The sequence below is a fragment of the Tiliqua scincoides genome, chromosome 10 (genome assembly GCF_035046505.1).
Source record: "Tiliqua scincoides isolate rTilSci1 chromosome 10, rTilSci1.hap2, whole genome shotgun sequence".
Classification (NCBI taxonomy): Eukaryota; Metazoa; Chordata; class Lepidosauria; order Squamata; family Scincidae; genus Tiliqua; species Tiliqua scincoides.
The window spans coordinates 5,860,948-5,885,254 of record NC_089830.1 but is presented as its reverse complement, the minus strand read 5'-3'; the positions used below and the strand labels follow the sequence as shown (position 1 = coordinate 5,885,254).

The following is a 24,307-nucleotide window of genomic DNA, read 5'->3' as shown; positions in this document are numbered from 1 at the left end:
CTCTTTTTGGGGGCGGGGGAGCATGTTAGTGATTGACGTACTCTTGGGCTGGGACGGTCACAAGTTTCTTGAGAACGTTGCTGAATCAAAGTGCTTTGAGAATTGTACCCGCCCTTGTCCACTTAGGAGGACAATCTCTAATTAATAATTTCATCAACTTTACAGTAAAAAAATTGTATTGAAATGTCAATACAAAACAATACAATACAAGAAATGTATTGAAAGTCCAGTGTTGGTGATCTATGCAGTGTAAGTCCATTAAGTGTTGTGCAAAACTATCAGCAATGTCAATTCCTGTATTTCAGTTCTGAATGGTATACCCTCATCCTATGAGCCACCTTGTTGCAAAAAATGGTGTTTACTAGGGCAACACCGTGACCTACTGCATTGTATTGATATCGCAAGCCAACTTGGAATATCAACAAGAAGAGTCAAAGCTCTTTTGCATGCAGAAGTTGCTGTTATCTGCCTTGGCATGGCATGCAGTCTTTGGTGGCAACCAAATGGACACTGGGATGAGGTGTTAATCATCTATGCCAGGGGGTGTCAAACTCATTTCATTCTGAGGGCCAAATGGCATTCATGATGCCTGCTGAGGGCTGGAAGTGATGGCGTTTGGCAGGAAATGACCTTATTAAACAGCTCATAACCAAAAATAAGCACTTTTCATCACTTAGGTATTCATTAACTACAAATGACAGAAGAGAAAACATACAAATCTTTATCATATTTCAAGATATGGGAGAGTCCAATTTTCATGGGGGCTGCCCTTTTAGAAGTAACACCTCAGCACTGCTCAGCAGCTGAGAGCCTACGGGCCAGATAAAAAGCTTCTGTGGTCCGCTTCTTGCCCCCGGACCTTATGTTTGACACTCCTGATCTGTGCAGCATTTTAAAAGCAAATCATTAATATGCCCACAGCCCTGCACACCTAATGAGAGGCAGCTTGTATTGGACTTTGCTATAGCACAGGCTTGCCACATATGCCAGGAACACAATGACATTTTTGTTAAATCACCTTTGCGTCTGTTCTTATCTGTAAATACAGGTAGCAAAATAATAAATTGTAATTGGCTGACATTTATGTTGAATGTATTTTGTAGCTGAAGTTTGACATTTAGTGACAATTAACTAAAAGTAGTAAAGCTTTTTATGCTTATTATATTAAAACTTACAATCCATATTATGTCCATGTGACATAATAGCTTTGGCTAGGACTTCACAATATGTTTCTTTATTTGCCAGTTTTCATGTAGCCACATTTATACACATGATGGGATGAACGCATTTCTGTCCAGCCCACAGGTGTACACATTCGATTCCTGTTGTGTATATACAACATTGGGCAGAAATGGCTTAAACCTTGAGTACATGATTTCTTAAAAATGGGCCAATGTATTTCAAACGTTAAGATCTTCCAACCTCTGTGGCTGAATATAAAATGCAATAAGTTCATCTGTCTCTTAGGTCCCAATCCTATCTAATTTCCAGCACCAATGCAGCCCCAAGGTAAGGAAACAAACATTCCCTTACCTTGAGAAGGCCAATGTGACTGCTCTTCATCCACAGGATGCAATGCATGCCCTGTTGGCACAGCTGCACTGACACTGGAAATTTGGATAGGATTGGGCCCTTAGTTCGGCATTATCCATTTTTTTGTGCTATGAGAAAGTAGAACTTGAATACACCTGTCTGATACAAGATCTTTAAGCAGCCAAAACATTTTAAACAAGTGTAAACACTGAATTTGTTAAGCACTTTGTCAGAAATTGTAGTTATGAATAAATAGCTTATTGTTGCATCATTTCAACTTCTATCACCTATTGCTAGCATCTGTAGTCTGTAAATAGTAAACCTAGTTTTTAGAGCGTTTGATAAATGCAATTAGATACAATGGAGTGTTTTCATGTCTAGCCTGCAATCCTATATACACTTTCCTGGGAGTAAGCCCTATGGAGCATAATGGGAAGAACTTATTAGTCATGCATAGGATTGTGCTGTTAGTGGATCAACCCATTACTGATTTCTGAATTTAATTAGAGTGAGGTACCTACCCATCCCCAGTATAAGTTGCTTCTGTGTTTTAATTTAGATAGCAGTATGGGATGAGCTTCAGGGGAATGCCTATAAAAGAGTGGCATCCCATGGCTTTATATCCCATTGTAAGTTTATTTAACTTACAGGCCTGTATTTAAAAGCCAGTGATGCCACACAGTAAAAGTGTCATTAATAAGACACCAAGCCATATCTAAGTTTCTTTTTAAGTGGTTTGGCAGCCTTAAGCAGAAATGGAGAGGGTTCTATTTGAAGGCTTCCTTCCCTTTCCACATGAAAAAGGAAACCTAAGAATACAACTTGTGTTCAGGATTTCAGTATATTTATTTCCTTAATCCATTTTTGCCCAGCCCACACGTGTACACATTTTGTGTCCATTGCGTATATGCAACGTTGGGCAGAAATGGCTTAACAAGTATTTAGACTAGCATGTAGAATATAATGGCAATTACTGTATATAGTTAAATACCAGCGGAGCATTCTAAAATTTGATTGCCATTAGCTCTCTTCTTCAGGAAATGAAGCTTGCGTTATGACAGATAAAAAAAACATATAAGGTTTACCCGTATGCAGACAGCTTATAACCTGTAGTTGACTCATAATGCAGTTTGTTACAGGGCTTAGAAAGCTAGTATTGAGAGGAAAGCCCATGGTTATAACTACAATAAATACAGTTGATTTAATCAAGGCATTTTTTCTTGCAGGGAACAAGTGCAGAACAGGACAATCGCTTCAGCAACAAACAGAAGAAGCTACTGAAGCAACTGAAATTTGCAGAATGTCTAGAAAAGAAAGTATGTTCACTTCATTACATTTTGAAAATCACCTGAACTTAACACCTCTAGGTATTACTGTTGCAAGTAACAGATAGAGGAAGTGAGAAGTAGGAGTAACTTTTTTTTTTTTGCACTAAAATGAGAAAAGTGCAGGAAGTTTTTAATGTTGCTACAAAATTTGAATTCCTTGAGTGTACATTCTGGTTTTATCTTGCCATTAGTTCAGTTAGAATTTCACTAGTTTTGCAAGGGAAGCCAGGAAAAAAGCGAGAAAATCTGAAATGAACTGAAAGCCCATACGGAAGGCAGCCATGCGGAAGGAGCCATTTTAACTTCAGGTTTCAATCATATGGAGTTGTATCGTAAGGTTTCCTTCCTCCTGTAGAAGAATTACTTGCAGCTTCCCTCCATACCTAAGGAAATAGCACATTGTTTCTTTAGACTTCAGTCACATTTTTGTCAAGAAAATTCGTCAGCGCAGCAAGACAGTATGGCTGTGTTAGAGTGAAGCAAAATAATAGATAGAAAATTCTCAGTAAAAGCACAAGATTACAAGTGGATGATTTATGCTAATGTACAGTACACCACGTTTTGTATGTATAAGAAGTACAGTTGTTTGTGGTACGTATATCCCAGCATGCATGAGCTCACAGTATGTGAGCAGTATCTGAAGACCTTGGATGTTTATATAATGATGGTACCAAAGGGGTGAATGTGAAATATATTAATTAGTATTTTTTTCTGCTACAGGTGGACATGAGCAAAGTAAACCTGGAAGTAATCAAGCCATGGATAACAAAAAGAGTAACAGAAATCCTTGGATTTGAAGATGATGTAGTAATTGAATTTATATTCAACCAGTTGGAAGTGAAGGTAATGATTTTGCTGTGGGTGTATTTTATATGTTTGTAAATGTATTATATAATTCTCTGGAACTGTGAAATTTCTCTATGGCAAACAGTTGATGAAATTTGGAGGGGTTCTGTTACAATGTATATTGTGAAAAAATTCACTGTGTAATACGTTGTGTTAAGGTTGGAAGTTTTAGTGAAGGTGCATAGTTTGCAAAGCTGCTCAGGTGAAAAAAATCAGACTTACTGTGTTGATTTTGCTGTTACATGTTAAGCTACTTTGACAGCAATTTTCTAATGATGATGTGATTTATGATTTAAAAGGCCTGAACCAAAATGGAAGTTATTCCTTGCGTCTGAAGTATAGCACCATCACCTTATTAGGTCACAGCAGAGTGAGTGTCCAATGTCGCTCTGACCAACTCCCTTGATGATGCAGTGTGTGTTTGGAGGTGAGTTGTGTAAAGTGGCCGAACCAAAGACAGAAAAAAGCATCCAGCAAAGAGCAATTGGGCAAAGCTTTACACCGCTCTTGAAATTATTGTGACGTAGATCAGATTAAATGTAAAGCATGAGGTGCAGTTCTAAATTGGTAAGAGACTTTCAGTGGAGAACCACTTCGTTAAGTTCAGCTTAATAAGACAATGGCTATGTTTAGCAGAGGGGGGTGGGGGGCTAATATATTGTTGTAAAACTCCTTCAGGATGATGTAGAAGGAAACATTATGGGTGCAAGCCACCTCTTGCTGAAATCAGTGGCACACAAAAAAAATCTGATGCTAATAGAGCTGGATTGTACCTCTGGTGTATCGATAATCAGTTACCAGTCTTTTAGAACATGAACTGCATAATTGAAATTGAGTTCATGCTAAACTTAGACTTTGTTACACAATCTGCCACTGCATCCCAAGAGACAGTAAAGCATTTTCTCTGAACTATTGGCAAAAACTTTCTTGTGCTAATATACTTTATGCTCCGTCTTTCTTCCAAAGAGTTCATCTATATGATTTGACTGAACAGTTGGCATTTCAACTGAGAAAGGTATTGCTGTTATAAAGGAAAAGAGTCATGATGTATTTTGAATTTAAGGTTTTGTTTTTAAACAATCTAATTTGGAGTATTTTATATACCTGCATAGAAGTCAAGCTGGGGAAGCAGACTTAAGGGATCAGCTGAATAAAGTGAGAATTTATACTAGGAAATATCTTGCTAACATGTACTAGTGTAATCTAAATACGCATTTTTAGTTCCCCTTCATAGAAAGCATGACTTAAATTTTAGAAATTTTAAAACAATCTTTTCTTTTTTGTGGTTGTGTACTCATTATTGCTTGTTCGTCTTTTGCAATTTAGATAAATGATATAACATTAAACTCAAGGTGGTTGAGTTGCAGTAGGGAGTCGGAAGCAAGCCAAGGGAACATCTTTCTCTACAGGGGACTTGGCGATTCCAAAACCCCCCAAAGTTCCAAGAAGAAACTGAAGACACCTGGAATCTGTACTTGCTTTGTGCTGTTGAGCTGTGCTTGTTATATGGACCTTGTTGCTTTGACCAACAATGTTAGAACTAAAGTGCCCACTTGTCTTGTGAGCCTCTTGACCTCTTAATCCTTTGTGGGCATTACATAATTGTCTTAAAAAAAACCAATACGGCAGCTTTCATTCCATTAACAAGCTAGTGAAGGCTTAGTCTAGTTTGCTGATGAAAGTAAGAAAATGCATGCAGAAATTCTTGTTCAGTTTTCATAGCAGGGCTTCAGATATATTGTAAATGATAATTCTGTAGTGTTAAGCAACTGTACAGCTTCTGTCCATTGTATGGATCACAGTAAAAACAATCCCAACCAACCCACAAACAGATTTTTAAGCAGCAGAACCAGAGAACATTGGGGAAAGAATGCTTAGAAAGCTAACTGCAAAGAATGTATACCAGCCATTATGATGCTCCAGTAATAAATTCATGGCCCTCAGTTGGAGCGGCTGCACAGACCAAAGTATTTATGAAATCCACAAAGGATTAACAGGCCACTCTGAATGTAATGGTAAGGCAAGAGAAAAATTGGTAATCTGCTTGGGCTATATTACTGAGCAACGTTTAGGGAAAATTTTTTAAACTAATAATGAGCATAGCATACTGTAGCCCCATGGTAGAATGTTGTGAAAACTAAAGTGTTTTGTCAGGGTTTGTCTTTTTGTATAACCTGTATTTCTTCCTGTCGTGTCTCTTTGCAGAATCCAGATTCCAAAATGATGCAAATCAACCTGACTGGGTTCTTGAATGGAAAAAATGCTAGAGAGTTCATGGGAGAACTGTGGCCGCTACTGTTAAGTGCGCAAGAAAACATTGCTGGTATTCCTTCTGCTTTTCTGGAGCTGAAGAAAGAAGAAATAAAACAGAGACAGGTAGGACCTCAATAGGACTGGCTGATGTTTAACTTTAAAGCGATTACTGGAGTTCCCTTTCCCTGGAGTCCCCATTCTGTAAGACTGAGAAATTTTTTCATTAAATGTAGATTTGCCTGTGGATTAATCTTTTGTGGATGTCATAAATACTTTGATGAATGCAACTGCTACATCTGAGGACCATGAACCTTTTCTGGAACAATTATAGCAGTGTTAGATTTTAAATTAGGTTTAGATCTCAGTTCACTTATGTGCTTGGACTACCAATGGATTTATATTGTTAGTGCCAAGGATGGGTGCAAGAATGAGTTGGGTAAGCACTGTTAAAACTTGTGAAGGCTTCAATCCTATACATACTTTCTTGGGAGTGAGTACTATTGGTTTTGATGAACTTTACTTCTGAGTAGAATATTGAGTAGGATTGCACTATTAATGAACTTATAATGTCACAGTCACTGTGTGCTGGAAACCATTCTGTAATCTAGTTAACCAACTTTGGTTCCACAGCTGGTTTGGTGCTACTTCTTTTATCACAAAGGTAAATTAAGTTTTATTCCCAGGCACAAGAACAAAATGCTCGCACAGGGTCCCACAAATTCTAGCTGGCCTTAGTAACCAGCCATTTTTCTTCTGGCCAGTGGTGAAGTCCAATTTTACCATGAAACCGCCATAATATTGTATGCATTTTGTGGATATCCTCATTGTTCAGTCTGATGAATTGGTATATTAACATTAGCATTTTGTGGAACACAGTTAAACTATTTTTAATTCATGATTCATTTGATGGTTGTTGGCCATCATTTTTTAAGGGTGATTTTTTTGCCCTATGCAAATATAAATACAGGTTGTGTGTGTCATTATTCCAGGAGGGTTCCCTCACTTGGATGGCAAAAAACTTAAGCAAATCAATTTAAAAAGGAAGTCCCTTTGCTCAGGTTATTTAAAAACAGCCTTGTTGACCTTTGTGATGTTAAGACAGAGTCATTAGGCAGACAATCCATCAATCAGCCTCTCCCAGGAGAGCCAGGGACTCCTCTCTTCACCCAGAGCAAAGTTACATTTTTTCATGTAGTGGGGGAAGGGAGGGGTCTCTTTACCTTGGAGAGAGAATCTGCCACTGCCCTCTCTTGCATTAACAAGGTTATTGTTCAAAGGACTGTTTCCCTTTAATTTAAAGGGCCCTTCTCATCAAGTTGAGATAGAAAAATCTGTAGATAATTAGGTTGTACCTGCAATCCCTTGTATGACTCTACAATAGTAAGAAAAGCAGTTTTTAAAACTGTTATTTTAAAGGGATGCATTTTTCCCTTTTCCAGGGATCAGCACATTCCTTCTCATTTGCAGAGGCATTAGTGTTGAGTCAAATCCGTGTATAAAAAATCTGTATAACAAGGTTGCACCTGTACATGTATTTCAAATATTAAATACCATTTGCAGTTTCTGATACAGAACCCTAAATGTGGGGAAGGTAGTATTATGGCCAAGGAGGTCCCTGTTTTAATTCCCTGTTTCTGTTATAAAAATGAAGAACGAAGTTTTTCAAGAATCAGGAGTACTGTGGCACTTGGACTGATCACTCCCGTTTGGCATTTGTAGAGCTGACTCTTCAGATGAAGTTTTTCATACAAGCTCACTAAAACATACAAACTTTTTGTTTCAGATTGAGCAGGAAAAATTGGCTTCTTTGAAGAAACAAGATGAAGACAAGGATAAAAGAGACAAGGAAGATAAAGAGAACAGGGAAAAGAGGGATCGATCCCGAAGTCCTAGGAGGTATTACTTGTTTGTATGGTAATAGGTATCCTTCTTTGTGATCCTTATGTGTACTGAAAGCATTGATTTCCATGGAAGTCTTTCTACCATTGAACTCTTCATGGGAAGTGTCACTTTAATATTCAGAGAGAACCTAACACACAGTTTATTAAAGTTCAGTTGTACCTAGTTCTGAAAGGAGTTGTTCATGGTGAAGAGGGTGGAGGGAAGAATCTTCTAATGAACATTCATTAGAACTGCTTGTCTGATTGAATGTCTAAAACATTATTCCATAATAAATATATTTTGTCCTAGGCGCAAATCAAGGTCCCCTTCCCCCAGGAGACGTTCCTCCCCTGCCAGGAAGGAGAGGAAGCGCAGCCATTCCCGATCACCTCATCATAAAACAAAGAGTCGAAGTGTTACTCCTGCCCCAGAGAAGAAAGAAGAAACTCCTGAGCCAGAGTCTTCAGTCAAAGTGAAAGAAACGTTGATCCAAGAGGCCACCTCTACTAGGTAACACTATTGGTCGTGGCTTTTTCCTCACCATCTTTCATAGAATCATAAGAGTTGGAAGGGTCGTAATAGGTCATTTAGTCTAACCTCCTGCCTCAGGCATGTACCACATGGTACCACCTTTGATTTAAAATGTAGTATCAAATGTTATGAAGTAATTTTATTACATGGGATTTGTATCTTATGCACATTATTCTTGTTTGATTTGGTTTCTTTAAAAAATCTAAAGTTGTTTAAATACATGAAGCTCAACAAATATAGCACACAGTCTTATTGGGGGAAAAATATAACATGTAGATCTACCAAATTCTTACTCCACTATTTCTTTAAACATGTTTTTTTCAAAATTATTTGTTGCAGACCAGTGGTTCTCAAAGTTTTACTGCCACGACCCATTTTGTCAGCCACAGCTATCGTGTTGCACCCCACAGTGTTTTGTAGCTTCTGGGTCATGGCCCAGAATGCAAGGCCACAAGGCATTCTGGAGCATGATGCCACTAGCAAAGTGGGTCATGCGCTGGCGCTACCCAGCATCCATAAGGCATTCTGGGGCATGATGTGGCAGAGAATGGGCTTCCAGGTAGTGCCAGCCCTGTGACCCAATTGGAATGTCACCCACAGTTTGAGAACAGCTAAATTTAGACATTCAGATGACAGATAGTTCCAGTCTATTGAAACTGTAGATGGACACTCAAATCTTACCAAAGGATTCCAAACTTAATAATAATTCTTCAGTTTGTTCTGTCTCAGTTTAATATGTTGTCTGTTTTTCAAGTGTTGCATCATAGTAGACAATCCAGGAGATTCTCATTTATATTTGTTCAACATTTAGCAACAAGCAGTGTTATTGATTAACAATCCAGAGTAACTGTCAATACTTCAAATTAAGTTCCCCCGTCTTGGTTCCAAAGTAACACACAAACACATAATTTGTTGTTTTTATAGACTTCTAAAAATGGTGATGCAGTTTTGCAGCTCTACCATTTCTTTAGTTCTCAATGAGAAGTTGATGACTTGTGGGGAAAAAGTGGGGCAGAATTTAAAGTTATGTTTCCTTAGTGTGGCACCTTTCTGGCTTGCTTTTGTCTCCTTTTAAATGCATATTGAAGATAGCTAGATGGTTTTTTTTTTGGACAGCATAGAATTTTCAGATCATCAGATTGACAGTGGAATCTGAATGGCTGCAGAGGCTTCCCAGAGGGACTGGACACACTTGGTGCAAGGACCCTTGAACAAATGTTTTCTTCGGAGAGCTAGTCATAAACTTAGGTCATGAGTTTTTTTAACTTCACACATGATCTAGACCCACTTACAGTATGACTTGTCTGGTTTTGCAGACTGTAGCCTTACTAGTGTGAAGTCTTTCACTCAACTGTAACACAGGGTTTAAATGTTAAAACTTTCCTTTTCATCAGTGATATCTTGAAAATTCCTAAAGTTGAACCTGTGCCAGACACTAAGGAAGTATCTCCAGAAAGAATTTCAAAGAAGGAAAGAGAAAAAGAAAAGGAGAAGAATCGTCAAAGGTCTCCAAGCCGGTCTAAGTCAAGGTCAAAGTCTCGTTCCCGCTCCCCATCTCATTCAAGACCAAGACGGCGTCAGAGGTCACGGTCCAGGTAAATGGCTTTTAAGTTTTTGCAGCAAAGCATTGTTTCATCTTCCTGATTCAGCATCTGGTGTGATGTTGATGAGGAAAATTAGAGCCTAGTTTGAGACTGTAAAGAGAGATCCCTCTTTCTCCGTCTCCCCCCTACATCTGATTGACATGATTGAGTGTCTCCTCCCTTGCCTTATTGTAATCTGGTAGAGCTGCCTCTAAGGGCCTATGTTGGCATGGAAAGGAGCCATGTCTTGTCCTCAATCAGTATGGTTTCTTCATGAAAACTGCCATGGAGAGGCCTACGATCACACAGTGGCAAAGCGACTTCTAATCTGCTGCTCTTGGGAATTACGCCTTAATTCCAACTGTGACTTCAAGTTTTATAACTAGTGCACAGGCGCGTGTTTGCCCTGCAGTGACAGAATTCCCTTCCCTGTGAGACTTAGCAAAGCCTCAGGTTGAGCAGGCTTGTAATTTGGTGTCTAAATGTTCTTAAATGGCTTTGATAGGTCTTATTCACCAAGGAGACGGCCTAGCCCAAGACGGCGCCCATCTCCTCGGAGAAGAACCCCACCGAGGCGTATTCCACCTCCACCTAGACACAGAAGGAGCAGATCTCCTGTCAGACGGTAAGAACCCATAATTTAGAAGCAAGAATCGCTAGCATTTACATGGCAGTATTTGAAGGTGCTGCTCTTTCTACTTATGGTATGCTTTTTATTTTGTTTGGGGGTGGAGGGAATAGGTAGAAATTGGAAATGGTTTGACTTGAAAGCAGTCATGAATCATTACTTAAGCTCTGTAAAAGTTCTGATGTGCACAGAACTGTATGAAAACTAAATGGAGAAAATACAAGAGGCTTCAGTTTGTTTTTGTTGCCCAGTATTTCATGTCCATTGTGAAAATGATTGCCAGGTACTGATAACCTGATGAGGTTGTCTTGTGTATATGCTGGCCTCCTTACTAGAAAAAGCTTGTGCTAAGTTAATGAAATGCACATCATTTCATTATGCTTCAAATTTTTATAGAAAATCACATATTTTATACTCATAGCTTACATCTTTTTTAACATTTGCACATCCTAGGGTTCAGTAGTGAAGAAATTATTGAAATTTCTTAGAAATTAGATGTAATGGACTCAGAGTTGAACTTGGTGCAACAGTTGTGTTGACTCTGAATGGGGAAAAAAATTCCCTGGGTAAAGAGGACTTTATACCAACTCCTGTCAAGGCTTTTCCTGTGAGACCTTTTCTTAGAAGGCGAGCATACTAGGCTAAAACATTACTGTCTGTATTCAGAAAACCCTTTCTGTGTTAACTTGTCCCATCATGAGAGAGATCTTGGGGTGGTGGTGGACAGATCGATGAAAGTGTCGACCCAATGTGCGGCGGCAGTGAAGAAGGCCAATTCTATGCTTGGGATCATTAGGAGAGGTATTGAGAACAAAACGGCTAATATTATAATGCCGTTGTACAAATCGATAGTAAGGCCACACCTGGAGTATTGTGTCCAGTTCTGGTCGCCGCATCTCAAAAAAGACATAGTGGAAATGGGAAAGGTGCAAAAGAGAGCGACTAGGATCGACTAAAAAGACATAGTGGAAATGGAAAAGGTGCAAAAGAGAGCGACTAAGAGCAACTAAAAGGAGACTTAGAGATGGCAGAGAAATTAAATGAGTTCTTTGCATCTTTCTTCACATCAGAAGACCTCGGGCAGATACTGCTGCCCAAACGGCCCCTCCTGACTGAGGAGTTAAGTCAGATAGAGGTTAAAAGAGAAGATGTTTCAGACCCCATTGATAAACTAAAGATCAATAAGTCACCGGGCCCTGATGGCATCCACCCTAAAGTTATTAAGGAATTGAAGAATGAAGTTGCTGATCTCTTGACTAAAATATGCAACTTGTCCCTCAAAACGGCCACGGTGCCAGAAGATTGGAGGATAGCAAATGTCACACCTATCTTTAAAAAGGGAAAGAGGGGGGACCCGGGAAACTATAGTCTGGTCAGCCTAACATCTATACCGGGTAAGATGGTGGAATGCCTCATCAAAGATAGGATCTCAAAACACATAGATGAACAGGCCTTGCTGAGGGAGAATCAGCATGGCTTCTGTAAGGGTAAGTCTTGCCTCACAAACCTTATAGAATTCTTTGAAAAGGTCAACAGGCATGTGGATGTGGGAGAACCTGTGGACATTATATATCTGGACTTTCAGAAGGCATTCGACATGGTCCCTCACCAAAGGCTACTGAAAAACTCCACAGTCAGGGAATTAGAGGGCAGGTCCTCTCATGGATTGAGAACTGGTTGAAGGCCAGGAAACAGAGAGTGGGTGTCAATGGGCAATTTTCACAGTGGAGAGAAGTGAAAAGCGGTGTGCCCCAAGGATCTGTCCTGGGACCAGTGCTTTTCAACCTCTTCATAAATGACCTGGAGACAGGGGTGAGCAGTGAGGTGGCTAAGTTTGCAGACGACACCAAACTTTTCCAAGTCGTGAAGACCAGAAGTGATTGTGAGGAGCTCCAGAAGGATCTCTCCAAACTGGCAGAATGGGTAGCAAAATGGCAGATGCGCTTCAATGTCAGTAAGTGTAAAGTCATGTACATTGGGGCAAAAAATCAAAATTTCACATATAGGCTGATGGGTTCTGAGCTTTCTGTGACAGATCAGGAAAGAGATCTTGGGGTGGTGGTGGACAGGCCGATGAAAGTGTCAACCCAATGTGCGTTGGCAGTGAAGAAGGCCAATTCTATGCTTGGGATCATTAGAAAAGGTATTGAGAACAAAACGCCTAATATTATAATGCCGTTATACAAATTGATGGTAAGGCCACACCTGGAGTATTGTGTCCAGTTCTGGTCATCGCATCCCAAAAAAGACATAGTGGAAATGGAAAAGGTGCAAAAGAGAGCAACTAAGATGATTACTGGGCTGGGGCACCTTCCTTATGAGGAAAGGCTACGGCGTTTGGGCCTCTTCAGCCTAGAAAAGAGACGCCTGAGGGGGGACATGATTGAGACATACAAAATTATGCAGGGGATGGACAGAGTGGATAGGGAGATGCTCTTTACACTCTCACATAACACCAGAACCAGGGGACATCCACTAAAATTGAGTGTTGGGAGAGTTAGAACAGACAAAAGAAAATATTTCTTTACTCAGCGTGTGGTTGGTCTGTGGAACTCTTTGCCACAGGATGTGGTGATGGCGACTGGCCTGGATGTCTTTAAAATGGGATTGGACAAGTTTCTGGAGGAAAAATCCATTATGGGTTACAAGCCATGATGTGCATGTGCAACCTCCTGATTTTAGAAATGGGCTATGTCAGAATGCCAGATGCAAGGGAGGGCACCAGGATGAGGTCTCTTGTGATCTGGTGTGCTCCCTGGGGCATTTGGTGGGCCACTGTTAGATACAGGAAGCTGGACTAGATGGGCCTATGGCCTGATCCAGTGGGGCTGTTCTTATGTTGCCATTAAATTCTTGTGTGTTGCCAAAAATTCTGAAGCACTGACCAGGCCTCTCTGTCATGACCCCATTACAAAACTGCACCCTGATTACATCTAACACACCCACATGGCTGTTACATTGCTGGGAGAGATTGGTACCATTGGCCAAGATGCAGCATTCCATGGAATGCGATTTGAAAATCACTGCCCCAAAACAATTACCGTGTATACTCATGTATGTCAAAATTTTATACCTTAAAATTGACCCCGAAAACCTGGGTTGACTTATACAGGGTCAGTACAGTAAGACCTCCTCATCTTCCAAGAACAGCTGCTTGGTGAGGTGGGGGAGGAGACTGGGCTGAGAAGCAGGATGTGTAGGGTGATGTATGACTATAGGGCGATTAATAGGAAGCAGGACAGTTCCTTCTTCCCTTTATTCTCTCTGTAGCATGCAGGTTGGTTGCCTGCACATTTGGGTCTTGAATTAAGGAAGAATGTTAAGCAAGAAGCACCCATGCTACCAGCGCTACTACAGTAAATAAAGGTGCTTGTAATGGGTGTGCAGAGGGCTGCTGTCAATGTAGCCGTCTCCCATATCTATGGTTTCCTTATCTGGGGGGGGGGGGAACAGAACCACCACAGATATCGAGCCCCTGCCTGTGCTGTTCTCCTAGCAAAGCCTATAAGGTCCTTCACTTTTCTTCTTGTTTGTAGAATAGCTACTTCAAAACAATTACTGGTTTTTCAGGATCTGGCCTTGGATAAACTCAGACAAAATTATGTAATTCAAAGACTTTCATACACCCCTAAGTTTTACCCTCAATTTATCCACTGATCATAGCAAATTCCATGACTTTTGGCTTAAAACATGCCCTAGACTTATCCTTGAGTATATGTGGGTAACATTTAAAAATTAACTGAAATCTCTCTCACATGTGCGTGTGGCTAGCAAGTATTTCTTGAGAAAAGTTGTAACTTGGAGGATGAAACCGTGTGTTTTGGCTGCAGTGAGCATACTGAATGTACACGCAGTCTGACAGATGCATAACACCACTTCTTCTAAAAGGCTATTATTGCTCAAGGTAGGGTTTCTTTTTTTCAGGTTCTTAGGAATTCTGCAGCCAAAGGTGGAGTCAGCAGGTACATAATTGCAACAGAACTGACCACAAATTGTGCCGCAGAATTCTGGAGGGCCCTACCTTAAGTTTAGTTTGATCAGTCCATTTAGTTCTGGCTCAGTCCTGATGTTTTCATTTTTTCATATTTGGAAAACTTGACAATTTTCAGGCATCTTGTATATGTTTTTTAAAGACTCTTGAGATAGCAGACAAGTCTAGTTTATTCTGTCCCCCAAAGAGGAGACTCTTGGGTCTCCCAACTCATAGGCTAGAACAGTGTTATTCAAACTGTGAGGCGCGGCTCTTTAGGGGGGTGCCAGGAACTCAAAGGGGAGGTGTGGGATGTCCTCTCACAGCGATACAGTTACACCCCTGTGCAGAATAGGAGCCCGTCTTCTGCGCTTTTTTTTGAAGCAGAAGAAATGGGAGTTGCTCAGCTGCTCCCTCCAAGAGTGTCTGCAAGAGTGGCTGCTGCCGCCCCGCCCTGTTCTCTCTCCACTCCGCGGCTGCCGCCTTCTGTGTTCACTGCATGTTGTTTCCAAAACTCTTGGACTCCAACCCCCATCTGGCAAGTACTGAGCATGCTCAGCTTGCAGTCCTTGTCTTTGCTGACTGTCAGAAAGAAACCCTCCTTGATCCTTGCCTGGTTGGTTCCTAGTTCCCAGCCTGGGATCGCTTCTCATCAAAGTGAAATCTCTCTTTTCAACCCCTCCCTCTTCCACTCCCCCCTTTCAATCTCCAAACCTTCCCGCTTTCCTCCCCCTCCCCAAATAAAACGCTTCCTATCTTAGCAGTCACCAGGGGTCTTAAAGTTGTTTCCATACAGTTGGCAAAGGGGGGGGGGGGAGAGAGAGAGAGAGAGAGAAGCACACACTTTACTTGGCCAGGAGCAGAAAAAGGGTCCTGTTTTTAAAGTGATTTATTAATCTTGTTGTTTGACTGAAGAGGAGAGGCTGTATTGTTAAAGTGATGAATCTTGCTATTTGAAGGGAATACTTATCAGCCATTGATGAAGTGATTGCCAGCCCAATCCTGTCCACACTTTCCGAGGAGTAAGCCCCATTGACTCTAATGGGGCTTACTTCTAAGTAGGCATGTGCAGGATTGGGCTGTGCATCTCCTAGTATAGGAGACATATCAGCTTCCAGTAACCAAACCCTTATCAGCTCTGATATATTTTCATGGTCTATCTTTGTTTTCCCCACCAGCTGCTGGAAAAATTTAATTTCATTAAATTAATAAAGGGTTCAATTCTATCCAAGGAGAATGGGAGAAATGACTAGTTGGATGGGGGTCCACATGGTTTGGTGCGTGTGTAATGTTGGTCAAACTGGTTGTTCCCAAAGTTCATTTGATAAAACAATTCTATTGGTATGCTTACAAAGTTAAAAAAATGAGTCTTCCTGGACCAGACAAAATCTACCTACTCCAGCATCCTGTCTCCAACAGTGATCATTTATAAAGCATGTATATTGCTGTGTATTAATAATATATTTTTAAGATCTGCGTTTAATTAATGATATGATTAATATAATTAATATAGTCAATATTTCTGGCCACTTCCTGTTTAATGATGTCACTTCCAACCCTCAGGAACATGATGGGGAGTCATGGCCAACAGTCACGGGGGGGTCAAGGGAGCCACTGGCTGGAAAAGTTTGAGCACCACTGGGCTAGAAGGAACCTTTTCAATTACTAACACTGTAATTGTTAGAGTTTCTGTAATTGTCAGAAAACACAAACTTGCTAGTAACTTTTAGAATAAAATGGGGTGTCCAGACTCTTTGTCAGGAGGGCCGTATCATCTATCTCAGGGTTGTCAAAGATAAGGGCCGCGAGCCGAATCCGACCCACAGAGCCATTTTGGATAGCCCCCTGGGCTTTGGGGGAGTTTGGGGCTACCCCACCCCTGCTCGCTCCAACCGCAAGCAGAGCTCTGCAGCCAGAGAGAGTTGCGAGAGCTTGAGCAGCCGCGTGTGGCGTCTCTGGCCCTCCCTCCGGCTGAGAGTGCGCCTTGCCCGTGGCTGGAAGGGGTGACTGAGGGCTGCAGCAGGGGCGTGCAGCATCCCCGGCCCTCGGTCCACCCTCTAGGCGCGAGCAGGGCTTACCTGCAGCCGGAGAGAATTCTGAGGGTTGGAGGAGCCATGTGCGGCGTCCCCAGTCTTCAGTCCTCCCTCCAGCCGTGGCCAGAGCTCTCCCGAGCTTTGGTCGCGGCCAGAGGGGCCTGGGAGCCGGAGCCGCTGTGCGTGGCTACCCTGGTCCTGACTAGTGGCAGGCAGGTGGGGGCTGGGGGTGACTGGGAGGCTTGGCTGGCTGGCGGCAGGGATGCTTTGTGGTAGGATGGGGCGCTGGGGGTGACTGGGAGGTTTGGCTGGCAGGCAGGGGGTGCTTTGTGATAGGATGGGGGTGGGGTGGGGTGAAGTAGCAGAGCGAGGGGGAAGCCTCAGCTTTTTAAAAAACAGAGTGATGTCACAAGTGACATCACTTCCTGTGTTCAGGTGACTTCTGGGTGCCACATTTGGAGTTCGGCCCTCAGCAGGTGCCCTGAATCCAGTGTGGCCCCCAGGATGGAATGACACCCTTGATCTTTCTGAAACTGTGTTGAGGGCAGGGGAAAAAAAGAATTAATTTATATTTCAAATTGGAATAAATTTACATAAATGAATATATTGGAGATGAAGCATGATCAAGTGAAGGTCCTGCAATAGCTCAGTGCCCATAAAAGGCCTTGCACAAAGCAAGAGTGACCTTTCGTTTGCTTTGCTGCCACTGCTGCATCACAGGTGTGAAATAGCAAGCAGTAGAAGGAGCCCTCGGCCTGCAGTTCACGCAAGAGGTCGAACAGTCGCCCTCACTGAGAGCAGTTTGCGTACGGCCAGCATGAGCTCCAGCAAGTCTTTGGAGGGGCAGAGGCTCATTGGAGACTGGGGGTTCCCCGTAATCCAGATTGGGGGTCCCCAGGGGCCACAAATGGGCCTGGGTTTGGGCACCCATGGAATAAAAAGCAAGTACAAATAATGTCCTTGCTAAACTGTTGAGAAATAGTGATATTATGAATTTGTTGCTGAACCATAGTACGACAAAATCCCAAGTTCTGTTGAAAGTATTGTAGAAGAAGCTAGTCAGGTCTTTATGAGAAGAAAAGGTAGTGCAGCCCCATTCAAGACCCATGCCTAGTGAATGCCTACTTAATGTCAACTTTTGGATTTTGCAGGAGGAGACGGTCATCAGCATCTTTGTCAGGAAGCAGTTCCTCCTCCTCATCTTCTCGTTCCCGATCTCCGCCAAAGAAACCACCGAAGAGAGTTGTGTCCAGCCCTCCTCGTAAAACACGTAGGCTTTCTCCCTCTGCAAGTCCTCCTAGGCGAAGGCACCGGCCCTCCCCACCTCCAAGCCCGCCCCCGAAGCCACGCAGGTCTCCAACACCTCAGCAATCCAGTCGTACAAGAAAATCCCGTGGCTCTGTTTCTCCTAGTAGAACCTCAGGTAAAGAGGACTGGACAGTCTTGCAAGCCTCTTAAACAGTTACATGTGTTTGCTTTCATAGAGCTCTTGGGTATCTGTTGCTATCTAATGGATGCAGCCTCTCAGATGCTTGCTTATTGCCTTTGGGAGAGGTTGCATAGACCTTCCAATTAGTATTGAAGTGTTCAGAGTGATAGTGCCGCACTTAAGGAATCCATTCCCTTGGAGTTCAGAGCCTGAGCTGAGCATCTTTCAGAAGCTGTACTAGAGCTGTATCTTTTACTTTTTATTATTTTAATCTTCCTGGAACCCAAGGTGGGTTATGTGGGGTCACCTGATTGCGTCCCATTTAGGCACTGACCAGACCTAGACCTGCTTAACTTCAACAAAGTTGCCTTGTCTTTTCTCCCTCTGTTGCTGTCTGGAGCCTTTTTTATAAGATGTGGGTGGTCTAGTTGCTCATGAACCTCTTGTCCCATGACAAACCTCTGCCTATTCCAGCCCTCTTATAGGTAATCCAACTATAGAGAAAAACATATTGAACCCAAGAAGTCTAAGCCTTCTTCACTTATGAGACCTGCCTCATCCAAGTCCATGCTCACTTTCCCAAGCTGGAAAAGGCAAGCGTTGAGTCATGCATGTGGCTGCTTGTGTGGTTCTCTGTTTGACATACAGCAGCACCACAAGAGACTGATCCACTTTCCCATCAGTGCTGGTGCCATGCATGCAGCTGTTTTCTACTTCAAGGGATGCTCATCATATACACCACTGGCTCTGGTGGCATCTTTACTTCCCCTAAGCTCCCAGGTTCAAATAAATAGGCACAGAATAAATGGGCAGGAGGTCTGGTCTAGAGGGCAGAGCCTCCATTTGCCTGAAGATTAACATCCACAAGGTCGCCAGTTCGAGGCCACCGGCACCGTGCGACCTTGAAGCAGCCGGCAAGCTGCAGCTGAGCTGTTCCATCTGCTCGGAGTGTGGGAGGATGGAGGCCAGAATGTTAAACCAGATCGGAGTGTAACAGCTTGAATGTGGTGGTTCTTGAAAGAGAGAACCTTCTTTCAATTTGTAAAAATCCCTGCGTGGATTTAATAAGCCTGCCTGTGTAAACCGCCTTGAATAAAGTCTTGAATAAAGACCAAGAAAGGCGGTATATAAATACTGTATATTATTATTATTATTATATTAATTTGTTCTCCTGTTTGGGTGATATTAACTTCTTCTGTAACCCTGAGTAAATAAGACCCAAGTTCAACTCTTGGCATAGCTGAGGCATAGCTCAGGCATTTTATATGCTCTCTCCCTCTGCAAACTTGTGTTTGCACCGTGGAGCGATGAAGCCTCATCTAATAGTTTTGAGCGTGTTTGAGTTCAATTCCCCCCCCTTGCCTAAGGACTGGTTGCCACAATCCTCATTTTGCTTTTACAGTAAACACTCTGAGAGATCATAGGCTGAAAGAGTAGCTTGGAAACCTTTCAAATCCCTGCTCACCCTTAATCTGAGACTGCCCTAGTAAGGTGGTGGTTATGGTATGTTGGGAAGATGACCTGGATAAGTGCTGTGAAGAGTTCTAGTGCACTGAAAGTATGTCCTTGTCTTACATTTCCTCTGGTTTGCTTTCTTTTCAGCACCTAAACATAAAAGTATTGAAAAAAGAGAGTCTCCTTCACCAGCACCAAAAGCTAGAAAAGTAGAATTGTCAGAATCTGGTACGTGTCTGGCTTACTTTGGACTTGGCTCATTTTTAGCACTGGTGGTAAAATCTTTATAAGAGTCTATGAGAATTTGTCTGGCAGGAATTTGAGATTCAGTGCATTGCATTAAGTGCCCAAGTACCGGCTCATATTCCCTGTTGGCACTTGAAAAGCATCCAGTTGTAGTTTGTTGCTTTTTCTTACGTGGAAAGTCTCCATTAATGTGCTCTGAATTCGGAATGTGTTCCATCTGATTGTTAATGCGGAACAAGCACTTGCTATAACATGTCAGCGTTCTTTTAATTTGCACACTTTTCAGAAGAAGACAAGGGAGGCAAAATGGCAGCTGCAGATTCCGTGCAACAAAGACGACAGTATAGAAGACAGAACCAGCAGTCTTCATCTGGTATGGTATTTTTACAGCGCGATTTTATACATATATACCTGGACACCAGATTCCATTTTGTTTAGGGAAGCTATCTTCCCAAGTCAACATGCGTATGCAAACATGGAATTCAGTAAAGGCTCTTGGATTTCTTTATGTGGCACATTAATGGGGCCCTGTCCAGTAACTGTCTTTGAATATGCATTTTGGAATAGGTGGCAGCTATCATAGAAATTGAAGGGACTTGGCTTTCGATCCTGAAATGTTCTCTGGAGCTAGGGGATGAGCAGTACAGCTATTAAAGAAATGAAGGGGTGCTGTTTTCTTGTTGGAAATCAGACCCGCCATAGACGACACAGTGTTTGTGCAGAAGTCTGTTATCCCAGGTCTGTCCTCAGTGTGCAAGACACAGTACAGGTTTAATAACGTTACATTGTGTGTTATTCTGGAATGCACATCTTGTTGAACATATTGCACATGTGAAAATTGGTGTGAGTAGGACAGTTCTTTTTGGAAGTTCTTTGTTTCCATGGAGGTCCTCCAGAAGGCAATTTTTGAGTAGATTCTGAGCCATTGTGGCCTTATGCCCAACCACTTTTTCTTTCTCCTTGTATATCTATGACCAGGAATAAAAACTGAAAACCACTTATGACCATGTCTTCATATTCTATTGATGCATTATGGAAACTTCAAGTAACACTCGTTGTAGTGTTCCTCTTCCTGTTGAACCTGTGTTGCTTGAGAGTCTGCACTTTCTAAGTGTTTCTCAGACTTCTCTGCAAAATCCAGACCTGATTTGCATCTGAGACAGGTTCCATTTCTGGTCCAAGGCAAGTAACCCCTTTTTGCCCAGCCCACAGATATGAAGCAAAGCTGCTGCAGCACTATGGAATAGCTAACTTGCTGTGTCCCCAATTTTGGGACACGATAACCATGTACCCCCACCCAGACATATTGATTTGCAAATTTGCCATCAGCTACTTTTTGTATTAACTCGATACGTTTTTATGTTGATTCTGGAGGCTAGTTGGAGTTGGAGATATTCTCTCCTCCCTTCTGCCCACTGTTAGATAGGTGTAGAAAATGCTTTGAAGAGCAGAACCCCCCTCCCAAATTTACTCTGAATTCTTCTTGATGCTACACTGTTACTAAATGGTTCATTTTGTGTTAGATTCTGGTTCATCATCTTCCTCTGAAGAGGAGCGACCAAAAAAGTCAACCGTGAAGAATGGGGAAGTGAGTCGTCGTCGACGACATTCGCATTCCCGCAGTCCATCTCCTTCTCCACGAAAATGGCAGAAAGGTTCTTCCCCTCGGTAATGTAATTCGTGCCTGTCCTGATATTTCTTAGTAATAGTCATTGTGCCATTGTTGGAGGTGTGTGAAAATTGTAAGCCCTTGTGTTCAGTAAGACTTAGGTCTGTAATCCTGTCTTACTCACCAGAAAAAAAAACACCTCTTAACCGTTGTTTGTTTGGGTGCTTATTATGTCAATTGGCCCTTTTTGTAGTCAGTGCCACCTGCAGCACTTGCTCCAGATTGAGAACATCCAGTGTAAAGTTATCCATTTTGTTTTGCTTTGGAAGCCTCTGCTATTCCTGTCCATTCACTTCAGCTGATTTCAGGCTTTAGGGGCACAGTAGGAGCTTCTCTTGAACCAGCACCAAGAATTACTTGGTGGCTCTTGGAACTTGGTGGCTTTCTCCCTGCAAGTTCATCCTTGCAAGTAACCCTGTGGGATGTTTTGACTTCTCGTTTTCTTTTTCTCCACTGCTGTCAGGATGCAGATGGGAAAGAGGTGGCAGTCACCAGTTAAAAGGTTAGTTAGCAGGTGAATGTGCTAATTAGGATGATATTTCAAAGAGCTTTTAGAAAGGGTACACATCCACAGCCACTGTTTGCTTTTCCTCCTATTGTATGAAAGAATCATTTAGAAGGATGGTCTACAAGACAGAGGAGGAAAATGGGCTTCTAGTCTTTCCATAGTCTGCTTCACTACCCTCTGCTGCTGCAAGAGAAAGAAAACCATAGAAAATAAAGGATAAATGGATCAAGCAAAACAGTATGTTAAATGGAACTGGTTAGAATGTTGGCACTGCTGAAATCTACCGCAGACACCCACCCATAAGTCAATCTCACAGATAAGTTGAGGGCAGAATTTGAGCCAAAAATCATGGAATTTCTATGAACCTAGCATAAGTCAGAGGTTAAACTTAGAGCGGTGTCCAAGTCTGACTAATATTGTCTGATTTTACCCAAGGTCAGAACCTGAAAAATAACCTACTAGTGTTACCTAAGAACTTACACTCTAATTTATATATAAAAAAAGTATTAAAAACATAGTATACATACATATTACGTGTTTTTCATATAGCAAAAACAGTATTAAAAACTGTCTCTATTAAAAACTGATCTATCTCATAGGTCGTAAGATACATTCATTAGCTTTTAAAATTGTATTCTTCACAACCTTCTTGTAAACACTATCAGTGAGTAAGGCCACAATCCCATCCACACTTTCCTGGGAGTAAGCACCATTGATTTTAATGGGACTTCTAAGTTGACAAGCCTAGGATTGGGCTCTAAGTGCATTGGAAACAGCATACCAGGAGAACCATTAATCAAATCCTCCTTTATGGTGCCTGGTGTCTTAATCCAGAGGCTCTACATAGATCTTATAACACCTAACTGGGAGTGTGCATTTCAATGTACAGCAGAGAGATAAGCAACAAGGAATCACTGACCAAGTGCAGCAGCACGTAGCTGCAACCCAATTTACTCAGAAGTATACCCTTGCAGGAGGATGGGCAGCAGCACCTCCTCCAGGCCTCCTGTGAGGTTTCCAGCAGCTGTGCCTCCTGCGCACCTTCACCCAGCTGGTCCCCCATTGCACTGGGAACGGAGGAGCTCCTGAGGAGGCAGGATGGGGGGAGCAGCCTGCTGGCCCGGTGCACCCCTGTGGCTTCTTGGAACCCGCTGCATGCACTCCCTGTCACAGTCCTGCTGCCCACGGGAGCAGAGAGTGGAGCTAGGGCGTCCTGGCTGCTGCCACCGCTGCCAGACTGACGGAGGGCAGAGAGAGCATGGGGAGCGTCCTGTGCTGAGCGCTCCCTGCCAGATGCTCCCCAGCGCGCGGGCAGTAAGCCTCCTTCCCTGTCTGCTGCACGCTCAGGAGAGGGCAACGCAGGACATTCCTGTGTACTCCCTTCCTCCGTTGGTCTGGCGGCGGCAGCCAGGACACCACTGCTCTGCTGCCTCCCCCTGCAGATGGCAGGGAGTGTACACAGGAGGCTCCGAGAGGGCATGGGGGAGTGTTGGCTGGCAGGCTGCCCCTGCACGCCCTGCTTCCTCCAGGGCTCCTCTGGCTACCGGCGTGATGTGGACGGCCGACTGAGTGCAGGCAGGCAGGGGGTGCATCTGCTGGGGAAACCCCCCGCCCAGCCTGGAAAAGGTGCTGCTGCCCGTTCTCTTACAGAGTGTTGTCGTGTCCCCCCCCCCCCGTGCAGATAGCCCCCTCTCCATCTGCCTGGGTAACTATGGAGATAAGGCGAGGGGGTGATTCACCTGGGATTTGGAGGCATAAGTTTCTCGCCAAAAGGCGAGTATCTACGGTAATATTGTATCTTGAATCTTAAAGTGGCTTGCCATTTAGGCATCATTGATGATTGATCATTACATGGTCTGTAAAACAGCCTCTCTTTACCACCTGTTACAAAATTCTATTTATGGAAACCTTGCCTCACAGCCTATTGTGCTCATATCTTGGGATTGCACTTGTACAAAGTTGTAATATTGCAGTATAGTTTTATAACATGCATCCTATTTCAGGACCCTTTAAGGCTTTTCACCTGAAACCTTCCAAGACATTTATAAAAGTGGGGCAAATATTTCAAGAAATGGAGGCATTTGGGATTTTCCTATCAATTCATAGGTCGATGAAGCTTAGGGGTAATCAGAGAATACTTGCTTGGGGAAAGTAAAATTGAAAAAGGAATATGTATGTGGTTGGAAATCTTTCTGAAATAGCTCAAATTGATCACTCCTAGTGCTACATGTGTGTGCTTGTAGAGGTAGTAAATGAGGGAAGTGGAATGTATAGCTGACTTCAGACATCACCCTTGCAGTGAGAGTTTGCTCTCCTGGGTCATGTTATTTCCCCAGAAGAGAGGTTGGTTGTAGCTTCCTGAGCTACAGGTGGGGGTGTGGCTCAGTAAGTGCACCTGCCTTCAGCTGCAAGGC

General features: G+C 42.7%; 1 protein-coding gene across 6 annotated transcripts in view; it reads left to right on the top strand.

Annotated features, from left to right (window-relative positions):
- The window catches only part of SRRM1 (serine and arginine repetitive matrix 1), a 37,656-nt gene that overhangs the window by 7,100 nt on the left and 6,249 nt on the right, over positions 1-24,307 (top strand). For 2 of the 6 annotated variants that reach the window (XM_066638573.1, XM_066638572.1), the window contains exons 2-12: positions 2,760-2,849; positions 3,582-3,704; positions 5,913-6,083; positions 7,744-7,856; positions 8,151-8,351; positions 9,767-9,967; positions 10,461-10,580; positions 17,738-18,009; positions 19,618-19,698; positions 20,003-20,089; positions 21,240-21,384. In XM_066638573.1, the coding sequence (XP_066494670.1) occupies positions 2,760-2,849; positions 3,582-3,704; positions 5,913-6,083; positions 7,744-7,856; positions 8,151-8,351; positions 9,767-9,967; positions 10,461-10,580; positions 17,738-18,009; positions 19,618-19,698; positions 20,003-20,089; positions 21,240-21,384 (1,604 nt within the window). Of the gene's footprint in view, positions 1-2,759; positions 2,850-3,581; positions 6,084-7,743; positions 7,857-8,150; positions 8,352-9,766; positions 9,968-10,460; positions 10,581-17,737; positions 18,010-19,617; positions 19,699-20,002; positions 20,090-21,239; positions 21,385-24,307 lie in introns of those variants that run through there. The other 4 variants (XM_066638578.1, XM_066638577.1, XM_066638575.1 and 1 more) reach the window with 4 other exon arrangements.